Genomic DNA, 17,840 nt, shown 5'->3' on the forward strand with positions numbered 1-17,840 from the left:
AAGATTTCACGTAAATTGCATGCTGCGTTCATGATTTGAGGCTTTTGTTCAAAACGGGGCAATCTTGCAAACTGTGAAAGCCAATTATAGCCAATTAGGATGGAATATGAAATATCGGACAGATCCGACTTGAGCACATGACCATAGAGATACTGTGTAACGATTTGTGAGATTTTTGGACAGAATCTGGAGGAGTAATATCAAAAAATGTGTTTTACAAAAGTCGGCCTCCTGGTGGCGCTATAAAAGGCAGATGCGGAAAATGCAGGTGAAAGGTTTGTCCTTGGCCTCTAGGGAGTGTGCATGCAACGTTTCACGCAGATCGGTGCAGTTTTAGGTAAACAATGTGAAAAGCTGCCTCATGGTGGCGCTATAACAGGCCGTTCTGGAAAATGCAGGGCAGAGGTTCATCGTTGGCATCCAGGGAGTGTGTGTGCAAAGTTTGGCATCGACCGGGTTAACGGTGCCGGAGATTAGCTGGTAACGGACGGACGGAAGGACACACGGACGGACACACACACACACACACACACGGACGGAGTGCAAAACATACTCTCTCCCCATGCCTTCGGCCTGGTGGAGACAACAAAACATACTCTCTCCCCATGCCTTCGGCCTGGTGGAGACAAAAATGAATGTACTGTTCTCACTGCACACTGGATAGTTGATTCAACAGTCAGATATACGCCTTTCTTCAACCACGAATCTGGAGATGTCGTTTGTAGTCAACAGGTTGTACTGTCTACAATACAAAAACATACAAGATAGTATAAACTCCTTTCCGTCATACACATCAATGCAAGAAAATAATACGTTTGGCAGCTAGAATAACTAACTAGACAATGTTATATCAACAGCTAAAATGACTCCACAACATTATACACACACAGTGATATATATGCAATCACATGTTATGCAGTTTACTTAAACAAACTACAAATAACATACACAAAATATCAATGAAAGCGTCTCTATACACAGAGTAGCCTATTATACATACCAATGATGCTCTAGAAAATAGCAAAAATGTAAGTAACCTACACTTGGAGGGCTTCTGACATCAGTGACATGTAGATCTGACTGAGTTCTGTATGTACATGAGTAACACTAATCTTGGTTGAGTTGATTGCTTTGCTCAAGAAGAAACCGAAAGTAAAAGCAGCTCGTTTTTCTTCAGTTTTTTTTGCAAATCTAAACTGAATCCATTGAAAAACAAGTCGTTTGAACATTAAAACTATACATTAAGCATTTAAACGATGCTATACAACACACATTATGTTTTTGTGTATAAATAAATAAATACCATAAAACAATATCTAAAACTAGTCTGACATACGCACACATTAGGGGGAGACCTCTACAACACCACACTCTCCACTAAGTAGCAGAGGTGTAAAAACACAGAAAAGGCGAATATACAGTGGGGTCAGAGGTAAAAAAAACGTGCCATTTCCAGACTAAAGTGGACGCTGGACCAAAATCAGTGCTATGTTTCAATTAGTCTGACATACGCAAACCAAAAGAAGGTTGAGAATGGAGCAGAACATACTGTAGTACATTTTTTGGGGGACCTGATTTATAGTAGGCCTACAATCTTTTGGATTGCAGTGACCCCACATTGTTTCTTCAGGAACAATATTTCTAGTTATTTTTATTATTATTATTATTACCTGCTTGCTACTGGATCTGCTCCTGCTGTCAGTTCTTCTTGCAGGGTCTCTGCTGGCTTATTAGCCAGGCTAGGTCTCTGCCTCCTCCCCATCTGTCTCAAGTCTCAAGCAACTCTGGTCTCAATTTGCTTAATCCCCTGGCGTTGTTTTTCTAACTTTTTCTTTAACTACATTATCAGCTTCTTCAAATATCTTTTCTCTTAAACAGTTGAGCTATTGTTCGTTGCATTGCCATTTAGCTTAAATTATTTGTTTAATCCCATTCTTCTGAGTGGCTTCTCATTCAACAAAAGTTGCCGGCACTAATTTTCATTCAGGGTGCGTTCGGAAATGCGCACCGGGAGCGCATTAGTTTGCATTGCACAGTGCGCTCAGTGCGCTATTTCCGAACACGCCCTTAGTTTCCTGTGTTTTCTATTTTTTTTGTTCTGAACCAATCAGAACTAAGTATTTCGTTGTGTCAGTCTGACAGCCAACCAGAAACTGTTTTGAACGTTGGTGGAATTTAATTTGTCGTAGAGCCCGCCTACTATATCCGGTCATATGCCAAGGACAGTCTAAGAAGGATGAGACGCGAAGACCGTACGGGCGACGCCATGTTGCTTTGGAAGGAAAGAAACATGCGCAATGGGCTATATGCAGCCAACACTTCCGCGTTCAGCTTCCTTGGTCTCAACTGCGCATGTTTCTTTCCTTCCAAAGCAACATGGCGTCGCCCGTACGGTCTTCGCGTCTCATCCTTCTTAGACTGTCCTTGTCATATGCACGCATATTTTAGGGAGATTAGTGTTGCGTTACCAGACTGTTGACTCTCGCAATTTCCAAATGGAATAGTTGTCCACGCGAGACTATAGGGAGATGAACGTCCGTTTCCGTATCCGCTCTATACCGGATTTTCAACCTGCAAAGTGAACTGGTACTCCCTGCACATTGACGCAAGTCATGCGAGCCGAAGGGAGAGAAACACTTCTCCTCTCCCCAGTCTGTGCGTATGGTGCGGATGTGCGGTGGTGGATTAATAACAACGGAATGGATCGCATCGCTGACTGACATAAACACACTGTTACAATTCAGATGCACTTCATTAAGAAAACTCAACTAATAACACTTGTGTGTGTTAATCTGCCCGATTCTGACGTTAGAATATTGAATGATTGAAATATTTATTAACAGTTTGCAGAAGTACATTTCAAGTACAACTCAATACAAAGACTGTTAACTGTGAGTGGACGACCCAATAAAGCATTACACTTGTTTACAAGAGGGTCCACCTTGTTCAATTCATCAAAACATTTAGAGACGTACAAATAGACACTTCTATATAGCCAAAGAACAGAACAGGAATTCATCATAAAAGAGGTAAAAAGGGAAAGGAAATTTACGGGGGCCAGTTTCGAATTGCAGCCGTCCGTAGGTGCCATTTGAGAGTGGTTTTGAAGGAGTCAAGAGATTTGCATGTCTTAATGACTGTTGGTAGGGCATTCCACATTTTGGTGGCATATAGCGAAAATAATTTAGACCCTTGTTTGTGCCGAATCTGGGTTGCACAATTGGTTGGTTGGTTGCACATGGTTTGTTGCACTCCCTCTGGTGTTGTGGGTGTGGACTTCGTTAACATTAAGGAAGTATTTAGACAGGTGCATGGTATCTTGGTGGTGTATCGAATCTTGTGGACCAGACCCATTGCAAGATGCTGTACTCTGTCGTCGACCCTAAGCCATTCCAGCCTGTCAAAGTGGGCAGGGGTGAGGTGGGTTCGGGGGGTGAGGCCAAGTAGGAGCCTGACCCGTTTGTTTTGGGAAGTCTGGAGCCTTGTTTTAAGGGCCTTTGAGGTGTTGTGGTACCAAGAGGTGCATGCATAGTCAAAGAAACCTTGTACGAGCCTACGAGGGCTCCTGTTAGGGTCTTCAAGGTGTTTTTGTTGACCAGTGAGGAGATCCTGTAAAGGAATCTTGTTCTTTGGTTGACTTTTTGAGTGGTGTAAACCACTCCTACAACTGGCTTTGTTAGTTTACGTGTCTGTCTGTCTGTTCATACCAAAAAATGAGCATGGTTGCTATGGTCACCCAGTTCACACGGGTGTGATTTCATTACGTCAGACATTACGTCAGACCACAGCTGATCAGTCTATATAAGACCTTACACCACTCAGTTCACACGGGTGTGATTTTTAGATTACATTGGTGGCCATTTTATCACCGGAAAGATTAGCCTCCAGGATGGAACCTAGGTAGGTCATTTCATCTTTTCGTGTGATAATATTGTCACCCACTCTAACCAAGAAGCCATCTGCCTTGCTGAGATTACTATTTGATCCAAAGAGAATGGATACAGTTTTTCCCCAGGTGTAAAGATAGTTTGTTATCAGCGAGCCAGGTGCAGAGTTCAGAGCTGAGGGCCTTCATTTTCAACCTGCAGTTTGTTCCTGTCCAAGACTAGCAGTGCTGAGTCATCTGCGAACAGGAACAAGTTGCAGTCACAAGCTGATGTCATGTCGTTTACATATATTAGGAACAGTAAAGGCCCTAGTATGCTTCCTTGTGGAACGCCACAGCTCACTGGGAGGGGGAGGGACAGTGTTCCGTTCATCTCCAAAATCTGTTCTCTCCCCTCCAGGTAGGATTGCATCCAGCTCACTGATGTGCTATCAAAACCAATTGCTTTTAGCATGTTAACCGTATGGAGTGGTTCACGGTGTCAAAAGCCTTTTGGAGGTCCAGCATGATCATGCCGTAGTATTTGCTAGCATCCACCTCATGTTTGATGTGGTCGCTCAAATAGAGGAGGCATGTGTCAGTGGAGTGGGATGTTCTGAAACCAGATTGGAACTCGTACATTAATTTATTTGTGGCAAGATACTTTTCAACCTGTTCACAGACTATTTTTTCCATCACTTTCGAGATGGAGCTTAGAACAGAAATAGGGCGGTATAATAGGGCGGTATAATGTTTTGATTGTTTTCCTCTTGGACATGCGTTTGTGGGCACAGTGGCAGGTTATTTAATATAGTCTTTTGATAGCTCCGGTGTGCTCCGGCGGTCAGATCTTATACCGGGTCGGAGCTCCGGACCGTCCCGGCCCACTTTCCCCCCTGATTGGGCTTCATTAATAGAGTGTCTAGGGAGCAATTAGGGGTTAGGTGTCTTGCTCAGGCCAGAGACAATTCGACACGTAATAGACTTGGGGGTAGACCAATGACATGCAGCCAGGTGACCTTTCGTTAAACTGGTGACCTTCTGATTCCCAATGGCGTATACTATAGTCTACCCACTCAAATTGTATAAACACATGCATTATTGTCAGTCGCGAATACATGACAGATGACACTCAGTTTACACACACACATTTACACTCAGCGTTTAACAGATATATATGTGCAAAATCAATAAATCAATCAAAATGTTATTGCTTGTTTTTGCCCTCCATAATAATAGAATTAGCAGTTGGAGAAGTACACTTGATTTGTGGGAGGGGTGATGGAGTGGAGTATTATTATATATCAAATAAAGGACTTTGAAATGCTCTGTTGTGATTGGCTGATTCTGCTGGCGCTAACTGCTAATTGTATTATTGACTAATGTCAAATACAGTACTATTGTGCATGCAGTACCTGGCCACTCTTCCTCTCAGGTCTCCAATCCCAGCCATGTTCTTCTGGTCTAGACTCTGCACAGCAAACGAGGTTCCAGATGTAACCGAGTCCCTCTGGGTGACATTGCTCTCCAGGGCCTGTTCAGACCAAGGTTATCATCATTGGTAGGTATGCTCTTTAATACTTATTGAATAGCACATTTAGTCAAATACAAGGAAGTGTTGATAGCAGACCATGAACTAGTAGGCAAATCGGACTTAACCACCTGAACCCCAGCGTTCATATTCTGGGGGTGACCATTAGTCAAAAATAGCAGATCGGCTATTTTTGGCGAAGAGATTTCGTGTAGCTCGCTGAGGACCCGAGGGAGTGTCCGTTGTGAAGTCGGTGGGATCAGTGCACCTCCAAAAGTGTTTGTAACTAGAAAAAGTGCCCTTCTGGGCACAGGTCTCCACCAGGAGGATAGGAGTGTGTGTGATGTTTGGCAAAATGTTTAGGAGTAATATAAACATGTTTTTGGGGTTTTTTGCAACAATTTTCTTCATTTTGTTGAGGAAATGCAGATCCAGATCACTCATAGCATCTCTGAGGATAGAATTCTGGATGAGCAGGACACTCCTGAGAACTTTGGAAGGCAATCTTAGCCAATCAGTGTAGAATCTGAGAAATCCAACAGACTCGTCTTGATCACATAACTACAGAGATCATGTGTACCGATTTGCGTGAGATTTTGATGAAATCTGTGCGACTAACATAAACAATGTGTTTTCCAGAAAGCGGCCTCATGGTGGCGCTATAACCGGCAGATGTGGAGGGATGCAGGGAAATTGTTTTTCCATGGCCTCTAGGGAGTGCGCATACATAAGTTGTATACAGATCGATGCAGTTTATGGGTAAAAACAGGAATTGCCCTGTTATAGCGCCATCATGAGGCTAATTTGTTAAAAAATGAGTGGCATGTCATCCTCGGCCTAGTGGAAATGTGCGTGCATAATTTCACGGAAATTGCACACTGCGTTTGTGATTTGTGGCATTTTGTTCGAAACGGACCAATCATGTGAGCTTTGGAAGCCAATCTTAGCCAATCAGGATGGAAGATGGGAAATGGTGCAGATCCGTGTTGATTACATGGCTATGGAAATAGTGTATACCGAATTGTGTGATGTAAGGATAAAATGAGTACGAGTAATCTACAGAGATGTGTTTTGCCTAAATCGCCCTCATGGTAGCGCTATAACAGGTCGTTGAGGAATATTTGGGGCAGGGGTTCGTCGTTGGCATCCAGGGAGTGTGTGTGCAAAGTTTGGCATGGATCGGGCGAACGGTGCCGGAGATTAGCTGGTAACGGACGGACGGAAGGAAGGACGGACGCACACACACACACGGACGGACTGCAATACATACTCTCTCCCCATGCCTTTGGCTGGTGGAAACAAAAATCCTCAATTTCCCATAATATTCATCCCTGATATAATCATAACCTTTATTTAAATAAAGGTTATGATTATATACAATTGAGGGGCAGGCCCTCATTTTCAATGTAGCCGAAATACAAAACACAAAATCAACAACATACACTAAATACAGCAATATCAAATATATGAATTGTAAAACAGAAAGTGTCCAAAGCTAAAATAACTATAATAGATAGATGAGAATCAATTAAAACAGTTACATTGTTGAGTAACCTAGGGAAGGTAGTGATCTGATTTTTAGGGATTTTTGGAGTTCGTTCCAATCAAATGGAGCACTGACAGAAAAAGCTGCTTTACCTAGCAGTCATATAACTGACATCATAGACTGGACTCCATATAGTACAATAATGGGTGCATTTCTTGTCATGCCTTTTGCAGGTCTGTTGCTGTTCATTCCGGTTCATTCCCATCAGACTAAATTAATTAGGCATTGTGCAGGCTGGTCAAGCCCGCCTACATTACCTTTGCTTTGGTAATAATGCTTACAGGCCCTGTGCTATAACCCAGTGGCACACAGGTGTGTCCTTTGCAGATAACAGAATTACTGAGCACTATGGAGACAGTGTCATTAAGCATTAATGACACTTGATGCATTAAGCACCAAGCAAGTCTCATCTAGGCTTTTTCCAGGTTATTCACTTCATGGTTTATTGCTACTCGCTCAAACGCTCATGCAGAGAATGAATTAGCTGAATGGAATTACGATGATATATTAGATTACAACAATCAGTGTTATCATTTAGGACCCAGTGAGAGCGGATTAATGATGCAATTGTGTCTACTATAGTGGTTTGTTTAGGTGTGCTCTCCCTGCGTTGCCTGATGTTTGACTCTCTGCCTAAGATTACAGAAGAAAATTGATTGGTTTAATGAATCAAATTTACATTCCGTGCTCAGTTTATATAGCCTTTACTGTATACTATGAACCTTCTAAGTGCCATACTGTAAGTGGTATTGGCAAGCACTCAGAACACCTCAATATTCGTGTGATGCCTTTACTTGGTTTTTGATTGGTGAAAACCACTCCAACAACTGGTTTTGTACCCGTGTACCCGTGTTTGTTCGTACCAAAAAAATCACACCCGTGTGAACTGAGTGGTGTAAGGTTTTATATAGCATGATCAGCTCTGATCTGACGTAATGAAATCACACCTGGATGTGATTTCACAACTGGCTTTTTTTGTGCAGAGAAAATGACCATGGTTGCTACGGTCATCCAGTTCACCCGGGTGTGATTTAATTACGTCAGAAATTATTTTGAACATAGCAACCATGCTCATTTTTTTCTGCACACAAAAGCCAGTTGTAGGAGTGGTTTACACCACTCAAAAACGAGCATGCATGGTTGCTATGGTTAGCAACCAAAAAAACGAGCATGGTTGCTATGGTTAGTATGTGACGTCACTGACACAGATGCAGATGCACTGACACAGATGCTTTCCTGGTTCTAATGTACAGTAACTATAACAATAAATGTGTAGTTGCACCACTCAGTTCACACAGGTGTGATTTTTTTGCTTATACTTGGAAAATGTCTCACAAGCGTGATGGGATTCAGGAGGGCATTGCAGGGCATTGCACCACTCTATGAAGTGAAATCAAAGGGCATGTACAGTCAGTGAGTGCCAAGTCCGTGTGTGCATGTATGCCCCTATGTAAGAGTATGTGTGCGTGTTTGTGTGAGAGTTTGTAAGTGATTGATTAAAAGAGAAATGGCACGACAGAGAGAGTGAGGGGAAAGAAGGTAGTTAAAGGAAAACTGAGGAAGATGAGAGGGAAAAAGGCAAAAACAGACTTGATAATATCGCTTTACTTGGGATCTTCTTCATGGAAAGAGATGTGTTGGAGAGAGCCGAGAGCTTGCACAGCAGCACCCATTTAGAGCTGGTGTAACCTATACATTGTTTTACCTTTCATGCCGGATGTGTCTCATACACCTCTGTGTCTCATAGCAACATAATTAATCTTTTCATTTTTCTAACATTTTTCTAAGTCAGGTTTTAGGAGGCATTTTTAGAATTGGCCTCAGGTCTAAATTGGTTCCTTGTACATGAAGCTACTTAATACCGTGTGTTTTTTGTTTCTAAGAAAATGTGTTAATCACGGACGGTCTTATGTTACTCTTCTTTTGTCCAAACACATCTGTACATAGTATCTATAAGATACTACTCAAACTAGGGCTGGTTGTCTGGGTTAGGACCCGCCGCAGTGGTGTCCGGTGAGAACTTAACCGGGATTCTGAAATCTCTGACACAACGATGTCTGGGTTGTAAGGCCAGACATCGCGGAGAATATCTGGGTTGTAAGGCTAAATATCCTGTCTCGTACGGAGGCCTTCATTACAGTATCTCCATGTGATCAAGACAGATCTGTCCGATTTCATATTCCATCCTGATTGCCATGATACTTTGTACGCACATTCCCTTTAGGCCGAGGTAGAAATGTCACCATTTTCACATTGGTCTATTATAGTGCCACCAGGAGGCCACAATGACCTACCTGGCCTAGTGTAGACCACTTTTTCTAATTATTGTTTATTTTTTTAGTATTGCTTTTTTGCTACCCATAGTAGCCAAGCCAAGCCAGTAGCACTTGCACTTCCTGCAATGGATGAAGAGAGCACCCCACCCTCCCATCCTCATTACATTGGGTCATACTGAGGAGCTGTATCTCCATCTGGCATGGAGACCGCAATGCCTCGAGGCCAGAAGTCCCTGTAGAGAGTGGTGACTTGAGGACAGCTGAGTACAGTGAGAAGGTCATTCGGACTTCACTCCTTTCCAATCAGGATATGGTATTACACACGCACCGTTTGACCAAAGACCTCCAACATAGGTACTCTATCACGGATAGGCCTAACACAATTATTACATAATCGCCTGGTTAAAACTATTTGAGATATTTGGAGATATATATGGAGATCGATGATGTCATCAGTATATGCCCAATTGCCCATATATGCTCATGCCCCCTTTGTGCCCATAAATATGGAGCTGGCTTGCATGAAATCTGCCATGACGACATATTTAAGTTAAACAACACACTCCATATTTGGGCGTAGCTATAGTGGGGACTCCTTTATATGGTTATGGCTGTGTCATGGTGACATGAGCGTGACGATATGGTCCGTCAGTATGTTTGTCAAGTAAAATGTGACTGTCCAATGTATATCCAATTTATATAGAGCTTTTTTATACTCAAAATCGTAGTTCAACTACATAGTTTAAGTGCTCCCCAACACTGTGTATGTGACGTGTGAGTGCGTGCGTGCGTGCGTCCGTGCGTACCTGTATGTCCACGCTGAGCTGCTTGACGATGTGCGTGATGGTGCTGATGTGGCTCTCCAGCAGCCTGCGGGACAGGGCCTCGGCCAGGACAGAGCCCTGGGTGGCGTGCAGGCTGGCAGCCACCTCCTCCTTGATCCTCAGGGCCTTTTCCACCAGCACAGCCAGAGTCCTCTCCTGACCGCTCACACGGCCCTCCAACACGTCGGTCCTAATGAGGGGTCAAACATCATCACATGGGTGTCTGTCGATGGCATATGGTTTAACCACTTATATGCCCTATATTTAAAAAAGAAACATGAATAAAATAACTCTAAATGCACAAACAATTCTAAAATTTCATAATTTAAAAATGAAAAATGAAAATGTGATTTCATTATTTATTTCTAAATTACAATGTCTCTTCTTCTCCCAAAAGTCTTCACACTGCTATTTTGAAGAATTTGAAGGTTTGAAAATCTTTGAAAAATGCACTCCAGGCAACTAGGATTATGAACAAAATTGATTGCCTGTCGCGTGCGTGTGTGTGTGTGTGTGTGTGTGTGTGTGTGTGTGTGTGTGTGTGTGTGTGTGTGTGTGTGTGTGTGTGTGTGTGTGTGTGTGTGTGTGTGTGTGTGTGTGTGTGTGTGCGTGTGCGTGTGCGTGTGTGTGCGTGTGCGTGTGCGTGCCAACTGAATGTTTTCTAAAAAGACAACTTTTTTCCCCATCCTGACCAGCCTAATATGATTATTACATTTTGGCATGTACTAACTGCAAGCCAATGAAGAATGAACCAATCAGTAGCATTGTCAGTTTGTCTTCATTTCTAATTCATATTTATTTAGTTGCCAATAATTTAACTGTAGGCCAGTGTTTTGAGACATGTTGTCTTTTATTGCTATAAAAATGAATGGTAAAAACAAATGGTGGAGTAAAAACAACAAGGTCACATGGCTTTGGAGAGTTTGGGCAGCAGATCTACAAGCTCTCAACATGTCATGCTGCAATGTGCTGTGGGCTTGTAGATCACCAATTTTGATAAACTAAAACAGTGCCCGTGGGGCCTCTACAGCAGTGCCCGTCGGGCACTGGCCTACTTGGAACGATGCAAGTTGGAAATGAATGCCCCACCCATATATTATGTCTGTCTCCCTTTTATGCCTATATGGAGTTCTTTGTAAGGCATGCCCAAATATGGAGTATATGCAGCCACTTCATACAGCACCATGTTCCATATGCTGTTACAGTAGGCCTACATGTTTGCACTTGAATTTAAAAAAAAGCTGCATTTGATGGAGGGGGAAAGTGTTACTGAAACGATGTTGGTGCTTCTTGCACTTCCTTTTTATAAGCAACAAATGTTCTCCAATGCATTTAATGGAATTCTTGTGTTGGAATTTATGTTACTGTAAATTTAAAACTTAAATTAAATTCATATCGGCTCATAATATCGGCTATCGGGCTTTTTGATTCTCCACTAATCGGTAACCGGAAATATCGGCCAAAAACGATATCGGTCGATCACTACAAAATACACCAGGGCAGGAAATGAATGGGAGGCGATGAAGGCCATGGCCGTCATGCTCCTTCAGTCTCGCCTAAATTATGCTTCTAAAAATATGATATGCCCTGAGGCAATGTGGCCTTGGCTTGACCCACGTTACCTGTCCCTGAGGATTTAACCTTTTGCTTTCCTCGCTGTTTACTTGTGTTGTTTGTTTATTTATGTTTTGTAAAAAAGAAGGAAAAAAGAAAAAGAAAAACACTAATATGGCGCTGTGGAAAAGTGACACATTTCAATATGTGATATATGGAGGTATACCGCATGTACGGTATACGCACACATGCACACATGTGGTCTAATGGTTAAAGGGGCATTCCACTCATTTTCAACATTTTACTATGTCATTAATATACCTTAGAGCTGTTGTGTGGAAATAATAAAAAAGTCCCCCCCATTCTGTGTTTACTAGAACTAGAGGTCTGAAAAAAATCATTAACATGGTGAAACACATCTTGATGATGTCATCAAGATGTGTTTCACCATGTTAATGATTTTTTTCATACTTACAGTTCTAGGAAACACAGAATGGGGGGGACTTTTTTATTATTTCCACACAACAGCTCTAAGGTATATTAATGACATAGTAAAATGTTGAAAATGGGTGGTTTTCCCCTTTAAGATATGGGACTTTCATGCGGGAGACCCGAGTTCGAATTCTGGGCGTTGCGCGCACACACACACACACGATAAAGAAAGCATCCAATAACACTAAATTAAGTGTACCTGTTGTAGTGTTGATAGGGTTGTAACACTGACTCCTGTGCCATGGTTACTCCTTGGCCTGAAAAGTCAGAAGAAAACATTTTTGTTTTTGTTACAATTTCACTCCAAATGTTCATGCTAATGAATAGTATTTTTAGAGCAGAATTCTAGAGCAGAATTTTAGAGCTGAATTCAATGAAAGGCACTGGAGCATATTATTATAGTTGAAATTATAGAAGACACCAAAGGAGTTACATTGGCTCTAGGGTAGATAACACCCAAAATAAAATGATTAACACAGGACTATCAACAATGCAAGATTCCAACAAAAGATGTAGGCTATAAAATATACATGGTACAATATATAAGAAAAATAAACAATAAAAAAGAAATATACGGGAAGGGAACACAAAACCTATAGTCTTTTCTTTGAAAACCCTTAGAAAATGTGTTAACATCAATATCTATTTAGTAATTTTCAAAAGAAAAGATCTATCATATTGAAGAAATGATTTGTATGGACTACTCACACAGTGGCGTTGCTTCTTTGCCTGACTACTGCAGATCATACAGTATGTTTGTTCTAGTCACTGGGTAACTGTAGTGGGTGTGAAAGGGGTGTGAGCCACTGCCTACTAGCCAGGGAGAACTTATCAACAACACAACACAACACTGAAATTACTTAAAGCAGGGGTTCTCAACCCGTGGGTCGCGACCCCTCGGGGGGTCGCCAAATTATTTTAGGGGGTCCCCAAATTATTATTTTTTTAATTTTTATTTTCACGATTTTTCAAAAATAGCAGACCTACAAGCTCGTAGCGCGCCACTCGGTGGCGCGCTATGAGCTTGTAGATCTGCTATTTTTCAATAGCTAAATTATAACAATGCTTAAAACACCAAAAGGGGTTCCCGCCCAAAATGGTTTCAGGTTATTGTAGCAGTCAATTTATATTGGGGGTCGGGGGCGGGGCGGGGGTCCCGAGACATTGCCAAAGCATTTCAGGGGGTCCCCGGCCAAAAACGTTGAGAACCCCTGACTTAAAGGACAACTTTCATTTCATTTGCTGCTTTCTTTCGTTTTAGGGATTTTAGCTGTTTTTGACAGGGGGGCGGGGGCATTCGAGCATGGGGCTAAATATGTATTTTTTTTGCAAAATGTTATAGCGATTTCTTTTTTTATTATTTACTATAGTCCTACTAGACCGCAAGAAATTACATCTGGCCACAAAAGATCACATGATCTACTGAATGTGAAGGTAGCCTACTGGGGGGAAGCCACACTGTGTGTCATAGGCTCAATACGGTATGTCAGTTTGACACATTCAGTAGATCCTGTGATCTTTTGTGGTCAAATATAATTTATTGGGGTCTAGTAGGACTATAGTAATTAATACAAAAATAAATCACTATAACATTTTGTAAAGAAATACATATTTAGCCCCATAATCGAATGCCCCCGCCCCCACTGTCAAAAACAGCTAAAATCCCTAAAACGAAAGAAAGCAGCAAATGAAAAAAACATTACACTCACCTTTACTTTCTCTAATAACAACCTAAAACATGAACCTTGGTTGAAAAAAACTAAAGTTGTCCTTTAAGCAGCTTAGACAACTGAAAATCTGCTTGTCCTTTCTTTTCTGTCGTTCTTTCAGCCAATGTGTCTGTCTGTGACTTTGACACTGTCAGCAAGCTCTAAGAACAGTTCAAGCAGTGGTGGACAACAACTTATTTTTTATCCACCCTAAATGATCAGATTGGGTGATCAATTATCAAAAATAATAACCATAGGGGCACAGTGGCACAGTCGGTAGTGCTGTCACCTCACAGCTAGAAGGTCCTGGGTTCGATTCCCGGTGGGGACACTGTGGGTGCTGGCGGCGTGTTTCCTCCTCCGTGTTATCAGTGCCCATACCCGAGGCGGGGTTGACGAAAGGGCCTTTCTGTGTGGAGTTTGCATGTTCTCCCCGTGTCCCCTAGGGTAGGTACCCTCACAAAAAAACATGCAGTAATCCTGGTCTCTAAACTGCCTCCCCCTGGCCAGCCGGGGCGCCTGATGGAGGGGAAAGGAACTGGTTGGAATAACGTGTTCCTCCCACGCACTATGTCCAACCAGGGAAACTCCCCCCTGTCAGGTGCAAAGGAGCAACTTGGACACTCATGCATGCATGAAGGAAGCATGAGTTCAAGTCCGTTGCTCTCCCCAGGTTGGCGGAGGGTGTGTAGAGCCCAGGATCACATTAGATAATTGACACATGGGTGAAAAATTGGTTACAAAATCGTGGGATAAACCCCCCCCCCCAAAAAAAACCAATAACCATTACCACTATTGCTTGATGTGCAATGTGCATACAGCCTTTCTTCTCAGAGAGTCAGACTTTATCTTACTTTTATTATTCATATTCAATTATTGACTCGTTCTTTTTTTTTAGGTTTTATTATGTACTTATTCTATGATTGTATATTATTCTAAAGCAGTCTGTAATAAGACCATAACACGTCAAAGCAATGGTGGATTTCACTGTTTGGCACTGAACACACCAGCTTTGGAAAAGAGCTAAGTGATGCGTGCCAGAAAAGGTTGCCAACCCCAGATTTACAGTTTATGACCGGAGTGTAACTCAAGTTGATTTTATGCTGATGTGTTGACTACTGGAACTGCAGTATGATATTATAGGCAGCGCGTTTTTATAATAACCAAAGATATCATGTGTTCTTCCTGTACTCTAGTTTTTTTAGGTTTAGTTTTTGTGGCATCAGATATATTGGTGTGCTATTCAGTCAAGTCAAGTTAAATGTTTCATTATAGCTGTTATGAATTTGCATAATTGAATACCCATTGCCATGCTGTGGGGTGGAATGATAAAAGCTTACGTCAACCTATAGGGATATTTTTCACTATAGCTGAGGTGATGTAATAATTAAGCTCATTACACACTGATATTGCAAAGCTGTGCTAACACAGATAATATAATGTTTTTAAATCACATTATAAATGAGCCAGCAGGGAACATGTTTATGTTATGTGAAAGAAGGCTTTTAAAAGGATCCCTGTGTATGCCTATATGCATATAGTCAATGTAATATCTAAGTCAAATACTTCATCTTTTACTCAAGTGGGACTATAACGCCTGTTGCAAGTTGACGATGTAATTTGTCTATGTGAGATACTGTACCATAGCCCAGGGGTCTGCAACCTTTTTTAAATGAAGTGCCATGTTTTTATTTTCTAGATTGTCAGTGTGCCATATCAACATTAATTCATTTTAATGACACCACATGAAAAATTCCAACATATTTTGCTTGTCCACAAAAGCTAAAACCAAGAACCTGAGGGATATTGGTTTCTCTACCTACTCCAAACTATACCAGGCTTGTGTATGTCCAGTGCTGGATTATGTAGCAGGAGTGTGGGGATTCAAACAATACCCCAAAAGTGAGACCGTGCATAATAGAGCAATGCGATATTTCCTGGGGGTACACAAATTCACGCCAACCCTGGCCATCCAAGGAGATACGGGATGGGAACCCAATGAGGTACGGTGGAGTGTACACATGGTACGTCTGTGGAACAGAATACTGGAGTTGAACTCTAACAGAATTGTAAGAAGGATTCTTGAGTGGGATATCTTGATCAAGGGCACTTGGGCTACGGACATGTACGACATTCTTACGAGAGCGGGTTATGAAGACCATTATTATAATAAACAACAAATAGAGGTTAAGGTAATAAAAGAAATTATTTTTCAAAATGTAAAGGATAGATGGGCACTGGACATATGGTGTAAACCAAAGCTCCGCACATACTGTGAGATCTGTGAGATCTACGAGACAGAAAACTATGTACAGTATAATCTGTCAAAAAAGAAACGATCCTTGTGTGCCCAAATTAGAGCTGGCATACTTGGTCTGCATATTGAGACAGGTAGATATGTAGGTACGGTGGAGGAGGAAAGACTATGTAGTCTGTGTGATCTAAATTAAATTGAAAATGAAATGCATTTTGTTTTTTATTGTCCTTTCTACAACTCTATTAGGGAAAGACTTTTTATTAAGAATTTAAGATAGACCCATACCATGAATTTGTATGGTTGGAGGACTTCGAGAGACTGAGGCACCTGTTTCAAAAGTACACCTTTTCATTTGCCTCATTCCTTGAAAAGGCCTGGTCAATGAGGAGGAGGGCCATTTACATGTAAAATGACCTTGTGTTTATTTTCGTTTTGTTTTTTTTGTTTTTTTGTTTTAATAATATACAAATATGTATGAACAGGAATGACTGTAGTGTCAGTTGTATTATATAGAAATTTCACGAAATACCTTTCGTTTATGGGTAGGTTTCCTTCAAAACCTAGCTGCAGAACATTATTTTATGTACTCCCAGGACAGAAAATTCTAGAATTTTCGCTGTCCTGGGCTCTAAGGGTGACGTAGGAAGCCACGCCTATCCCGTATAGATACCTGCGTGGCTACGTCAGCCCTCATTCAACTTTTCTTCTGCTAAGCTGCGAGAACGAACTTTAACATTCCAGTGTGTGCAGGGTAATATATCTCGCAAACTCGGCCGAGAGATTAATTCTTTAGGACCGTGAGATCTCTGGCACACTCTCGAAGCAAACAGAAGGATACTTCTCGAGAAAAAAAAGCCGAACTTCGACACAAGTGAGTTCTAGGCAACTTGTTGCTACGCTAGCTTGTCGAAAAAACAGCTCGCGCCTCTTTTTCTCTCTCGCTAAAGCTAGCGTTTGTTAGCTTAAAGCTATCCATAGTTAGCTTAGCGCTACTAGGCAGATACGCCTGTGGTCTACTATTACACGCCACGAGGAAGATAAACCTGTGGCTGTTAAGCACTCGGACTCCTCTCTCTACAAGCAACCATGTCGCTGACGAGGGAGACCCAGCCTGGGGAAAGACGCCATCGAGGACAGCCGGTGCCCGCCGACTGTCAAGAAGGCCCCAAACAAAAGACGTGCTCCACCTGGGGATGCGGGAACACGATGTCGGGCAAAGACGGGCATGACGAGTGCATGTATTGTCTCGGCCTCACCCACACCCGTGAGTCCATGGAGGAAATCGGTCCCGTTTGCCTCCATTGTGAGAAAATGGACGACGACGTCCTAAACAACAGGCTCGGACGTGTCCAAAGGTATTATGACAACTTTGCCGCCCACGGACTCCGAGAGAGGAGCCCCACTCCTCCCCCGCGACGAGCTCGCATACAAGTCCCGCCAAAGGGGCTTTGGCCCCGCGTCACCGGAGAGGGACAACGAGCTACCCCGAGACAGAGGCTCGACTACTCGGGCAACAGAGCCCCAACCGGAGCCTCTTCTTCAAGAGCAGCACCTGCCGGCGCTAGCCGAGACAGGTACGCTACTTCAGCCTCTGCAACCAGGGCTCACGAGGCCACTGATTACGAGGCTCATGGCGCGAGGCCAAGGGATACCTTCGCACCGCGCCGCTCTTCCCCAGCTCCACGTGCTCGACAACACGTCGTGCAGGCCACCATTGAGTGCCCGCCCAGACATACAGCTAGACGCAGACAGCCTGCCGTTGCACCCAGCTATATGGTGGACCGCC

General features: G+C 42.5%; 1 protein-coding gene across 1 annotated transcript in view; it reads right to left on the bottom strand.

Annotated features, from left to right (window-relative positions):
* fam81b (family with sequence similarity 81 member B) overlaps positions 1-12,331 on the bottom strand; it is a gene marked incomplete at both ends in the record, with an annotated part of 45,606 nt that extends 33,275 nt beyond the window's left edge. The window contains 3 exons of the mRNA XM_079517001.1: positions 5,281-5,399; positions 10,025-10,232; positions 12,288-12,331. Of these exons, the coding sequence (XP_079373127.1) occupies positions 5,281-5,399; positions 10,025-10,232; positions 12,288-12,331 (371 nt within the window). The remainder of the gene's footprint in view (positions 1-5,280; positions 5,400-10,024; positions 10,233-12,287) is intronic.
* Between the last annotated feature and the right edge of the window lie 5,509 nt (positions 12,332-17,840).

Source organism: Electrona antarctica (assembly GCF_951216825.1).
Source record: "Electrona antarctica genome assembly, chromosome: 12".
In the NCBI taxonomy this organism is placed as follows: domain Eukaryota; kingdom Metazoa; phylum Chordata; class Actinopteri; order Myctophiformes; family Myctophidae; genus Electrona; species Electrona antarctica.